This window comes from Coffea eugenioides, unplaced genomic scaffold (assembly GCF_003713205.1).
Source record: "Coffea eugenioides isolate CCC68of unplaced genomic scaffold, Ceug_1.0 ScVebR1_3137;HRSCAF=4293, whole genome shotgun sequence".
Classification (NCBI taxonomy): Eukaryota; Viridiplantae; Streptophyta; class Magnoliopsida; order Gentianales; family Rubiaceae; genus Coffea; species Coffea eugenioides.
In genome coordinates, this window is record NW_020863686.1 from 12,344 (window position 1) to 25,640 (window position 13,297).

General features: G+C 39.4%; 1 protein-coding gene and 1 non-coding gene across 2 annotated transcripts; one reads left to right on the top strand and one right to left on the bottom strand.

The window, feature by feature from the left end:
* Positions 1–1,296: 1,296 nt before the first annotated feature.
* On the bottom strand, positions 1,297–1,403 carry LOC113757583. The gene has a single exon (XR_003466411.1). It is a non-coding gene; the product is annotated as a small nucleolar RNA R71 (small nucleolar RNA).
* A 763-nt stretch (positions 1,404–2,166) lies between these two features.
* Positions 2,167–13,186, top strand: LOC113757581 (the record flags this gene model as incomplete). Its single annotated transcript, XM_027300765.1, has 6 exons — positions 2,167–2,575; positions 2,690–2,772; positions 3,037–3,652; positions 4,145–4,459; positions 4,646–4,758; positions 12,948–13,186. Coding segments are annotated over exons 1-6 (1,775 nt in total), but the record flags the coding sequence as incomplete, so codon positions are not given.
* Positions 13,187–13,297: the final 111 nt, after the last annotated feature.

Below are 13,297 nucleotides of genomic sequence, written 5' to 3' on the forward strand. Positions count from 1 at the left end.
TTAATTTCATGGGATTATTTTGTTAATTGGATATCAAGGGCCCGATGTGCAATTTGACTTATTAATCTCTTGTCAAATTAATCAATTAAATCCGTAATTGTTTAGTTGGTTAATATTAGTGACAACTAGTATTTTCACATACTAGGGGGACATGCAATCTGATTTAAATAACCCTCGTAGCGTGTTATTAATTTGGGTTAGGCTTTTCTAGTTTTTAATGCAATTAGGAAATTAATTCCTACGGTCGTACCTAGGAGTATTTCCTGGTTAGGGATAATCAACGGTCGTACCGTGGTTATCAATAAATTAAGGAAAAGCTGGTCGTTAGAGTTTATCGGCGACTATAACTAACCTGTTAATAAAATTAAGTGAACCTTCTTTGCATCAATGATCGGATGAATGGACTGTGTCTGCGTAGTTGTATCCTTGGCTAGAATTTATGTATCATTTATTTAATTGCTATTTACAATTGTATTTATTAATTAATTATTTTTAGTTTATTTCTGATAAAAATCCCCCGTGTCCCGAACTTGAAAAGAATCGAATTTTTCCCAGTCCCTGTGGATTCGACCCTACTCACTACTATACACAGAAAATTCATTTTTCTCGAGTAGGTATTTATTATTGCACAGACTCGACACCTGTCAATTTTTGGCGCCGTTGCCGGGGACTGGCGTTAATCATTTGTTTCTTTTTAAGTTCATTTTTTTTCTGGTATTTTTCTAGTTTATGCCTCGCTCTTCTCGTACAGGCGAATTAATTTTCGACACTGAAGTAGAGAAGACCGCGCGTAGAACGAGAAAAGAAACCAGGCGGCTCAGGGAGGAGCAATACGATATTGCACCTCAGGAACTTGATCCAGAGGTTGAGCCGACAAATTTGTCTGGTGACAATTCAAGTGATTCAGACCAAGAGGAAGTCACTATGGCAAATGCACGAACACTAAGGGAGTTGGCTGCTCCTGATTTAAATCAGCAGCCCTTGTGCATTACTTTTCCACATTTAAATGATGACACTCCCTTTGAACTAAAATCTGGTCTAATTCATCTCTTGCCATCTTTTCATGGTCTACCAGGTGAGGAGCCCTACAAGCACTTGCAAGAGTTTGACGTCGTTTGCAACAGTATGAAGCCTCCGGGAATTACAGAAGAGCAAATAAAGATGAGGGCCTTCCCCTTCTCTTTGAAGGACTCCGCGAAAGACTGGCTCTACTACCTACCGCCTGGTAGTATCACCACATGGGACCAACTGAAGAAAAAATTCTTGGACAAGTACTTTCCTGCGTCTCGAGCTGCGAGCCTAAGGAAGGAGATATGTGGTATCAAACAACACCCAAGCGAATCTCTCTATGAGTACTGGGAGAGATTTAAGAAACTGTGCTCCAAATGCCCTCAGCATCAGATAAGTGAGCAACTGCTCATTCAATATTTCTATGAGGGGTTGCTTTTCAGGGACAGAAGCATAATCGATGCTGCAAGTGGAGGAGCGTTGGTGAACAAAACCCCTCGAGGAGCATGGGAGTTGATTGAAGGGATGGCTGAGAACTCACAGCAGTTTGGTTCAAGAGAGGACATCCCGACGCGTAGGGTGAATGAGGTGGAAACGTCCTCTATCCAACAGCAGATCTCCGAATTAACATCTTTCGTAAGACAATTAGCTGTGGGGAGTGCTTCACAAGTCAAAGTGTGTGGGGTGTGTACTGCCGTGGGTCATCCTACGGAAATGTGTCCACTGGTTCAAGAAGAAACTGCAGAACAGGTGAACATGGCTGGCCACGCGCCCGCGCCAAGAAAGCAGTACGACCCGTACTCAAACACCTACAATCCTGGTTGGAGGGATCACCCCAACCTTAGCTATGGAGGAAATAGGCAGTCTAACTTTGTGCCAAATAGACAGCAAGGACACCAACAGCAGTACCATCCTCGCCCACCACCACCACCACTCCCTTCAAACTCAAGTCCGTCCATGGAAGAAATGATGAAGCAATTACTTGCTAACCAACAAAAGACGGATTCAGACCTGCAAAGCATGAGAAATCAACTGGGACAGGTGCAATCATTGCAAAATCAAATGAATCAAATGGCTATAACAATCAACCGTTTGGAGTCCCAAGTTCAAGGAAAGTTGCCATCTCAACCTGAGGCAAATCCAAAGAATGTAAGCGCAATGACCTTAAGGAGTGGCAAGGAAGTTCAAGGACCCGAACCGGTGATTCCTAAAGACAAGGACGAGGAACGGATTGAGAAAGAATTGAAAGAGGAGGGCACAGACAACAAAAATGCAAAGGTAACCTCGAACCCAATTCCTACAACTAAAACTAATCCACCTCCCTTTCCTAGCAGGTTAGAGAAACCAAAGAAGCAAGATAAGGAAAAAGAGGTCTTGGAGATCTTTCGCAAGGTGGAGATCAACATACCCCTGCTGGATGCGATTAAACAAGTACCCAGGTACGCAAAATTTTTGAGGGACTTGTGTGCCAACCGCAAGCGGTTGAAGGGGGATGAACGAGTTATAGTTGGGGAGAATGTTTCAGCAATTCTACAAAGGAAACTTCCACCAAAATGCGGAGATCCAGGTATGTTTACTATTCCTTGTAGGATAGGTAATACTTTGATTGGAAAGGCCATGTTAGACCTAGGAGCCTCGATTAATGTCATGCCAAAGTCCATTTATGCTTCATTGAACTTAGGCCCTTTGAAAGAGACTGGGATAATAATCCAATTAGCTGACAGGACCAATGCATACCCTGACGGGTTGATTGAAGATGTTTTGGTAAAAATTAATGAATTGATTTTTCCAGCTGATTTTTATGTGCTCGACATGGAGGATGAACACTCCCGTGATCCGTCACCTTTGTTGTTAGGTAGACCCTTTTTGAGCACAGCCCGAACCAAAATTGATGTTAATAAGGGTACTTTGTCTATGGAATTTGATGGTGAGATTGTTCACTTTAACATCTTTGAGACCATGAAATATCCATCCGATTCAAATATTGGCTCTGTTTTCTCGATAAATGTTATTGACCCTGCTATACAGGAGGTTTTTGAAATTGAAGGCAGGGATGAACTAGAGGTCGTCCTGACCAGGCACTTTGAGTCCGAAACAACCTCTAGGGTAGAATTGAGTGAAGAGCTTAAATGCGTGATTGGATCGTTGCAAACGTTACCAACCACGAAGACAAGGTATGATCTTGCACCGATTTTCATACCCGAACCTCATCAAAGGTTACTTACATCTGTGGTGCAGGCACCTGTCTTGGAACTAAAACCACTGCCGAAACACCTAAAGTATGTATACTTAGGTGAAGGGGAGACACTTCCAGTGATCATCTCCGCGGGTTTATCAAAGGTTCAAGAAGAGAAACTACTTCGAGTTCTTAGGGAACATAAGCAGGCGATAGGATGGACCATCGCCGACATCAAGGGAATTAGCCCCGCGGTGTGTATGCACCGAATTCGACTCGAGGAGAATGCTAAACCCGTACGGCAAGCTCAACGGAGATTAAATCCTCTCATGATGGAGGTCGTAAAGAAAGAGATTTTAAAACTGCTGGACGTTGGAATTATATTTGCAATATCAGATAGCCCGTGGGTAAGTCCAGTACAGGTGGTCCCGAAGAAGGCAGGGGTGACAGTGGAATCAAACCAAGAGGGTGAGCTCGTACCAATTCGAAAGCCCACCGGATGGCGACAGTGTATCGATTACCGAAAGCTAAATGCCGTCACGAAAAAGGACCATTTCCCCCTCCCTTTCATTGACCAGATGGTGGAGCGATTAGCATGTCGAGCTTACTATTGTTTCTTGGATGGATTTTCAGGTTATTTTCAAATTGCTATCGCACCCGAGGACCAAGAGAAGACTACTTTCACCTGCCCATTTGGAACATTTGCATACCGAAGGATGCCATTTGGATTGTGTAATGCACCTGCTACCTTTCAAAGATGCATGGTAAGTATCTTTTCAGAATATGTTGAGAAAATTATTGAGGTTTTCATGGACGATTTCAGTGTATATGGTGAAAGTTTTGAAAACTGTCTAGATAATCTGAAATTGATCTTAGTAAGGTGTATAGAAACTAATCTCGTGCTTAATTGGGAAAAATGTCATTTTATGGTTGAACACGGGATAGTTTTGGGTCATGTAGTATCATCTACAGGTATTGAGGTTGATAAGGCAAAAATAAATGTTATATCTACTTTACCTTACCCCGCGAGTGTGCGGGAAGTTCGTTCCTTCTTGGGTCACGCAGGTTTCTATAGAAGGTTCATCAAGGATTTCTCGAAAATTGGAGCACCCTTGTTCCAACTTTTGCAAAAAGATGTATCCTTCGAATTTGATGAAACATGTAAGGGGGCATTCAATAAGTTAAAGGAGTTATTGATCACCTCACCTATTATCCAACCCCCTGACTGGAACCTCCCATTCGAGATCATGTGCGACGCCAGTGACTATGCAGTTGGTGCGGTATTGGGTCAAAGAGTAGGAAAAGCAGCTCATGCTATTTACTACGCATCTCGAGCCTTGAACGGAGCTCAATTGAACTATTCAACCACCGAAAAGGAGCTTTTAGCAGTTGTTTTTGCCTTAGAAAAATTTCGGTCTTATTTACTTGGTGCTAAAGTTATTATTTTTTCTGATCATGCAGCTTTGCGGTATCTGTTGACCAAAAAAGAGGCTAAACCGCGATTGATACGGTGGATATTGTTGCTACAGGAGTTCAACCTGGAGATCCGAGATAAGAAAGGGGCGGAGAATCTGGTAGCAGATCACTTGAGTCGAGTACAAGTCGTCGAAGATGACATCCCATTGAGAGAAGCATTCCCCGAGGAGCATTTATTTTCTATTAACTCATCTTTGCCTTGGTATGCAGATATTGTTAATTTTCTAGTCACTGACAAATTTCCTACAGGATGGCCTAAGGCAAAGAGAGACAAGTTGAGGAGCGATGCAAAGTTCTACATTTGGGATGATCCTTACCTCTGGAAGCGGGGTGCTGATCAAATCATCCGTAGATGTGTAAGTGAAGTTGAATTTCAATCTATTCTAGCCTATTGTCACTCTTTTGCATGTGGAGGTCACTTTGGACCGAAGAGAACGGCTCGTAAGGTGCTAGAGAGTGGATTCTATTGGCCAACTCTATTCAAGGATGCCTACTCATTTTGTAAGTCATGTGATAAGTGTCAAAGAGTGGGTAATATCTCTCGTAGGGATCAAATGACTCAAACCCCAATGATTTTTGTTGAAATTTTTGACGTTTGGGGCATTGATTTTATGGGTCCTTTTCCTTCTTCCTTTGGTTTTTTGTATATATTGCTTGCTGTAAATTATGTTTCGAAATGGGTAGAAGCAAAGGCCACCCGCACTAATGATTCCAAAGTGGTTGCAGAATTCGTTAAGTCTAATATTTTTGTTCGCTTTGGGATGCCGCGAGCAATTGTAAGTGATCGGGGTACTCATTTCTGCAACAAAAAGATCGCTGCAATTTTTAGGAGATATGGTGTCTTGCACAAAGTCTCTACATCATACCATCCTCAGACAAATGGTCAGGCGGAAACATCGAACCGAGAGATCAAATCAATTCTAGAAAAGATGGTCCGACCCGATAGGAAGGATTGGAGTGTGAGACTAGATGATGCACTATGGGCATATAGGACAGCATACAAGACACCCATTGGCATGTCCCCTTACCGATTGGTATTTGGAAAGCCATGTCATCTCCCGGTCGAGTTTGAGCATAGAGCATTTTGGGCGGTCAAACAATGCAACATGGATATCGAGGAAGGCGGAATTCAAAGAAAGTTACAATTACTAGAGTTGGAAGAAATTCGAAATGAAGCATACGAGAATGCAGTGATCTATAAGGAGAAGAATCAGATCTTTCATGACCAACAGATCTCTAGGAAGACATTCGTCTGTGGGCAAAAAGTTTTACTATACCACTCCAAATTGAAACTATTTCCAGGTAAATTACGTTCTCGTTGGATTGGCCCTTTTGTTGTGACTAATGTCTTTCATTATGGTGCAGTAGAGATCCAAAGTTTGAAAACAGAGAAGAAATTTGTGGTGAATGGTCATCGTCTCAAGCCGTATTATGAAGGATTTCCAATTGAACGGGTGGAGATGATGCAACTGGAAGACCCGATTTGCTTAGTTTAAGCAAATTCTGGACTCCGTCTAGCCAAAGACGTTAAAGAAAGGCGCTTTTGGGAGGCAACCCAATTTTTGATTTTGTTGGTTTTTGTTGTGCGATTCGTTAAATATGTCGTTTCTCATCTGGGTATTGCTTAAATTTGATATTTTTCTCTACTATGATTAGGACAGGTGATCATGGCGTGCCCGTACGAAGAAGGCACGCATTAATCTCACAAGTTCCAACTTCAAGGTCAGAGGATGTTTCTAAAACATGGCATGCCCACGCCATGTTCGTAAAATCTCAACATTACGAAGTGGAATCTTGGCGTGCCCGTGCGGAGAGGGCACGCGTTAATGTTCAAAACTGATTCTCAAGGTCAGAGAATGTTTTCTAATCTTGGCGTGCCCATGCCATGTTTGACGAACTAAAACAAAAAAAAAATCAAAAAAGAAATCAAAAAAAAAAATACAATTACTTTCTTTCTTAATATGCAGTTTAGTTTATCAACAAATCAATTTCTGAATTTAAAAAAAAAAAATGTAAGATCAAAAAAATTTTTTTTTTTTCTTTCTTTTTTTTTTTTTTTTTTTCTTTCTTTTCTTTTTCTTTATTCTCCTCTTCTTTCTTTCTTTCTTTCTTTCTTGCCAAGCCGCTGTCCCTTTCTTTTTCTTTCTTCTTCGGCTGCGAACCTCACCCCACCGCCGCCCACCCCAGCTCTTCTCGCCGCTGCCTCGGCTCTCCTCGCCAAGGGTGACCACCAGCTCATCTGACCTCCTTCACCCTTGCCATAGCCACCGCCTCCAAGATCCGTCTGAAGCCCCGAAAGCCGCGCACCACCAGATCCAGCTGCCGCAAACTCTTCTCTCTCACAGCCACCACCTTCATCGCACCACTGGCTTCGTATGCACGCGCCTGCCTCAATCTCTTTCTATTATTTTTTTTTATTTTCTTATTTTATTATTGCAGTATGTTTTTATTATTTTTATTACAGTACGTTTTTGAAAATTTTGTGTGTTTGGACTACCTGACATTTCTATTCCTCCTTAGTTGGGTACTTCTGTGTTACTTTGCTTGTTTCTTTTTACTTTGCTTGATTTTTATTTATTTAGTAGATTGACTTGTGGTTAGTCGTGTGATTTACTTATTCCTTATGCGTGCACCGATGATACTAGTTTAGGGTGTTTTGCATATCTTTATTAATTAATCATTATATATATATATATTAGGTCGAATTGTGTTTAATCTGCTGTACTTTGTGTCTAACTGTGGGTAATTTGCTACAGTTGTTTGTTCAATTGGGAGGTGCCTTTAACACTTAAATTTACTTATTGAAGTAGATTGTCTTCAATTGCCTTATATGAGAGCCTTTTGTCTGTTTGCATTTCAATTACTACATTGATTGGGGTGATTTTGAGGTGCATTATTATTACATTTGGATAAGTTTGGAACCACGAGTGTTTATTGATTGCATTTGTTATAAGTGTTGAGATATCTGTATAACTTGTGAGTGAATGACGTGTGCATTTTGTTCATTGAATTGATTTTTCATTTGTTAGTGCTTTGAATTTCTTGTTTCCATTATTCGTTAGCAACTGTTGTCTATTGTGGTTTGGAGTGCAATTTGGAAAGAATGGTGAAACCACGATCCCGACCCTTTGACCTCCGCTCCGCCTCCTCCAACTACAGGTGCTAATAGCTGGCATCAGCTTCAGGGGAGTTTCGTTGTCCTTCTTCTTATTTTTACTGTTTCATTATCACATTGAGGGCAATGTGTGATTTAAGTGTGGGGGGGATTTGGGTTTAGTTTTGATTGGTGTTTCTTTAATTTGCTGCCTTTCTTACTAGTGTTTTGATGAATAAATATGGCAATTCATTCGTCTATTGCTGGTTGTGATTTATCTTATGAATTTTGTTTAAGTGGCAAGTAAAAGTATGTTATCTTGGTGAATACCATGAGTTTTATGACTTGGTGCAATTTGTGGTTAACTTGTTTAAGCAATCAAAATATTTTACTAGCAATTGTTGTGTGGATTGGGCAATTGTTGATCTCAGTTCTCCATGTTAGGAGATGACGTGGGCCATGATCTTTAATTATCTGGTTTTCTGGTGCTTTAATTGTGATTAATAAATGACCCTACTCCGCTAGTGTTGTCACCCAGTAACCGGGAGTCTTCACCACAAGTGTCGACTTTCGCGTCAAAAAGTGACTATATATATGAGTAGTTAGTCCTGAAGTTGTGAAGAGTTGAGTAACTGGGCTCTTTCATCTAAAAATGTCAGAGTTCACGTCAAAAGACTTGAATAGCTTGGGACTGAGCATTTATTAAAAAAAAGAAAAAGAAAATAATAAGTAAGCTTATGATCATGTTGGCCTGCCGATCCTTGTTCTTCAATGTTGAGATTTTGATTTTCAGTTGACCCAATTGCTAACTTTTGCTAGTTTAATATTTTGATTTCTTAGACGAGTTAGCTATGAATTGGACGAGTCTATGATTTCAGGAGCTAACCGGGAGAAATATGTCTTGACACTTAGCCACTAAAACTTGATTTTGGGATAAGCGTAGCTTGGCAGTAAATGAAATGAGAGTTAGCCATTGTTGAGTTTAGTGTTCCCATGCTTGAGGACAAGCATGATTTAAGTGTGGGGGGAATTGATAGGGTGTTAATTGTTAGTAATTTTATTGTTAATTCTCCTCTTTATCCTTGCCAAATATTGCTTTAATTGTCAATATATATTTATATTTGGTATTTGGATATACTTTCAGAAAGTGGAGCAGAAACCTTCTTGAGAAGATTATTGTGAAACTCTGTACAATTGGCCCATATGCATGGTGTAAACCAACGTCCATTTCTTTCTATAATGAAAAGGAATTGAATTGCATTTGGCTGGCCAACATCTCAATTAGGTGGGGACCGCGAAGACTTGACCATTGTGTAAAGACCATTTCCTTTCTTGATTCACGGTGCCTTTGTGGAAAGTAGCCTTTGCTTTTGTTTTCGGTGGAGTTGATTAGGTAGGGAAAGGAATGTTTTCTTTTGTGAGCGTAGAGTGAAGTTTCGAATTGGCTTGTTTTATGGGGAGAGCCGCACATTTTGCGAGAGTCAGTTTTTCTTCTTCTCTTCCGTCTGGGCAGAGAAGTTTTTAGTTTTGGGGTGAAGATTTCTTGCGTGTCTTGTTTTCTTCCGTCTCTTCCATGAGATTATTTTTATTGTATTAGACTACAGAGAATACAATTCTTATTTTTAATTATTAGTAAGAGATAAATGTCTTTGAGTTCAATTAAATTGCGTGGGAATTTTCTTATGAGGCGTGGCTAATTTTCTCCTCTAGTCAAGGATCAACGCGAAGATGCAGTCCTAAATATCTGTGAGATCTAATTAATTTTACGTGTTCCTTAATTTATTAATATTTTCATGTTTTCTATTTTAATTTCATGGGATTATTTTGTTAATTGGATATCAAGGGCCCGATGTGCAATTTGACTTATTAATCTCTTGTCAAATTAATCAATTAAATCCGTAATTGTTTAGTTGGTTAATATTAGTGACAACTAGTATTTTCACATACTAGGGGGACATGCAATCTGATTTAAATAACCCTCGTAGCGTGTTATTAATTTGGGTTAGGCTTTTCTAGTTTTTAATGCAATTAGGAAATTAATTCCTACGGTCGTACCTAGGAGTATTTCCTGGTTAGGGATAATCAACGGTCGTACCGTGGTTATCAATAAATTAAGGAAAAGCTGGTCGTTAGAGTTTATCGGCGACTATAACTAACCTGTTAATAAAATTAAGTGAACCTTCTTTGCATCAATGATCGGATGAATGGACTGTGTCTGCGTAGTTGTATCCTTGGCTAGAATTTATGTATCATTTAATAATTAATTAATACAATTGTAAATAGCAATTAAATAAATGATAAATAAATTCTAGCCAAGGATACAACTACGCAGACACAGTCCATTCATCCGATCATTGATGCAAAGAAGGTTCACTTAATTTTATTAATAGGTTAGTTATAGTCGCCGATAAAATCTAACGACCAGCTTTTCCTTAATTTATTGATAACCAAGGTACGACCGTTGATTACCCCTAACCAGGAAATACTCCTAGGTACGACCGTAGGAATTAATTTCCTAATTGCATTAAAAACTAGAAAAGCCTAACCCAAATTAATAACACGCTACGAGGGTTATTTAAATCAGATTGCATGTCCCCCTAGTATGTGAAAATACTAGTTGTCACTAATATTAACCAACTAAACAATTACGGATTTAATTGATTAATTTGACAAGAGATTAATAAGTCAAATTGCACATCGGGCCCTTGATATCCAATTAACAAAATAATCCCATGAAATTAAAATAGAAAACATGAAAATATTAATAAATTAAGGAACACGTAAAATTAATTAGATCTCACAGATATTTAGGACTGCATCTTCGCGTTGATCCTTGACTAGAGCAGAAAAATTAGCCACGCCTCATAAGAAAATTCCCGACGCAATTTAATTGAACTCAAGACATTTATCTCTTACTTATAATTAAAAATAAGATTGTTTATTCTCTGTAGTCCTAATACAATAAAAATAATCTCATGGAAGGACGGAAGAAAACAAGACACGCAAGAATCCTTCACCCCAAAACAAAACTTCTTCTGCCCAGACGGAAGAGAAGAAGAACTGACTCTCGCAAATGTGCGCTCTCCCCATAAAACAAGCCATATTCGAAACTTACTCTAAGCGCTCACAAAAGAAACATTCCTTCCCACCTAATCAACTCCACCGAAACACAAAAGCAAAGGCTACTTTCCACAAAGGCAACCGTGAATCAAGAAAGAAAGTGGTCTTTACCAATGGTCAGTCTTCGCGGTCCCCACCTATTGGAGATGTTTGGGCCAGCCAAATGCAATTCATTCCTTTTCCATTATAGAAAGAATGGATTGGTTTACACCATTTTGCATATGGCCAATTGTACAGAGTTTCACAAATCTTCTCAGAAAGTTTCTGCTCCACTTTCTGAAATTATATCCAAACACCAAATATAAATATATATTGACAATTAAAGCAATATTTGGCAAGGATAAAGAGGAGAATTAACAATAAAATTACTAACAATTAACACCCTATCAATTCCCCCCACACTTAAATCATGCTTGTCCTCAAGCATGGGAACACTAAACTCAACAATGGCTAACTCTCATTTCATTTACTGCCAAGCTACGCTTATCCCAAAATCAAGTTTTAGTGGCTAAGTGTCAAGACATATTTCTCCCGGTTAGCTCCTGAAATCATAGACTCGTCCAATTCATAGCTAACTCGTCTAAGAAATCAAAATATTAAACTAGCAAAAGTTAGCAATTGGGTCAACTGAAAATCAAAATCTCAACATTGAAGAACAAGGATCGGCAGGCCAACATGATCATAAGCTTACTTATTATTTTCTTTTTCTTTTTTTTAATAAATGCTCAGTCCCAAGCTATTCAAGTCTTTTGACGTGAACTCTGACATTTTTAGATGAAAGAGCCCAGTTACTCAACTCTTCACAACTTCAGGACTAACTACTCATATATATAGTCACTTTTTGACGCGAAAGTCGACACTTGTGGTGAAGACTCCCGGTTACTGGGTGACAACACTAGCGGAGTAGGGTCATTTATTAATCACAATTAAAGCACCAGAAAACCAGATAATTAAAGATCATGGCCCACGTCATCTCCTAACATGGAGAACTGAGATCAACAATTGCCCAATCCACACAACAATTGCTAGTAAAATATTTTGATTGCTTAAACAAGTTAACCACAAATTGCACCAAGTCATAAAACTCATGGTATTCACCAAGATAACATACTTTTACTTGCCACTTAAACAAAATTCATAAGATAAATCACAACCAGCAATAGACGAATGAATTGCCATATTTATTCATCAAAACACTAGTAAGAAAGGCAGCAAATTAAAGAAACACCAATCAAAACTAAACCCAAATCCCCCCCACACTTAAATCACACATTGCCCTCAATGTGATAATGAAACAGTAAAAATAAGAAGAAGGACAACGAAACTCCCCTGAAGCTGATGCCAGCTATTAGCACCTGTAGTTGGAGGAGGCGGAGCGGAGGTCAAAGGGTCGGGATCGTGGTTTCACCATTCTTTCCAAATTGCACTCCAAACCACAATAGACAACAGTTGCTAACGAATAATGGAAACAAGAAATTCAAAGCACTAACAAATGAAAAATCAATTCAATGAACAAAATGCACACTTCATTCACTCACAAGTTATACAGATATCTCAACACTTATAACAAATGCAATCAATAAACACTCGTGGTTCCAAACTTATCCAAATGTAATAATAATGCACCTCAAAATCACCCCAATCAATGTAGTAATTGAAATGCAAACAGACAAAAGGCTCTCATATAAGGCAATTGAAGGCAATCTACTTCAATAAGTAAATTTAAGTGTTAAAGGCACCTCCCAATTGAACAAACAACTGTAGCAAATTACCCACAGTTAGACACAAAGTACAGCAGATTAAACACAATTCGACCTAAAATATATATATATAATGATTAACGATTGGACATTCAATTCTAAAAATCACACGACTAACCACAAGTCAATCTACTAAATAAATAAAAATCAAGCAAAGTAAAAAGAAACAAGCAAAGTAACACAGAAGTACCCAACTAAGGAGGAATAGAAATGTCAGGTAGTCCAAACACGCAAAATTTTCAAAAACGTACTGTAATAAAAATAATAAAAACATACTGCAATAATAAAATAAGAAAATAAAAAATAATAATAGAAAAAGATTGAGGCAGGCGCGTGCATACGAAGCCAGTGGTGCGATGAAGGTGGTGGCTGTGAGAGAGAAGAGTTTGCGGCAGCTGGATCTGGTGGTGCGCGGCTTTCGGGGCTTCAGGCGGATCTTGGAGGCGGTGGCTATGGCAAGGGTGAAGGAGGTCAGATGAGCTGGTGGTCACCCTTGGCGAGGAGAGCCGAGGCAGCGGCGAGAAGAGCTGGGGTGGGCGGCGGTGGGGTGAGGTTCGCAGCCGAAGAAGAAAGAAAAAGAAAGGGACAGCGGCTTGGCAAGAAAGAAAGAAAGAAAGAAAGAAGAGGAGAATAAAGAAAAAGAAAAGAAGTAAAGAGAAAGAA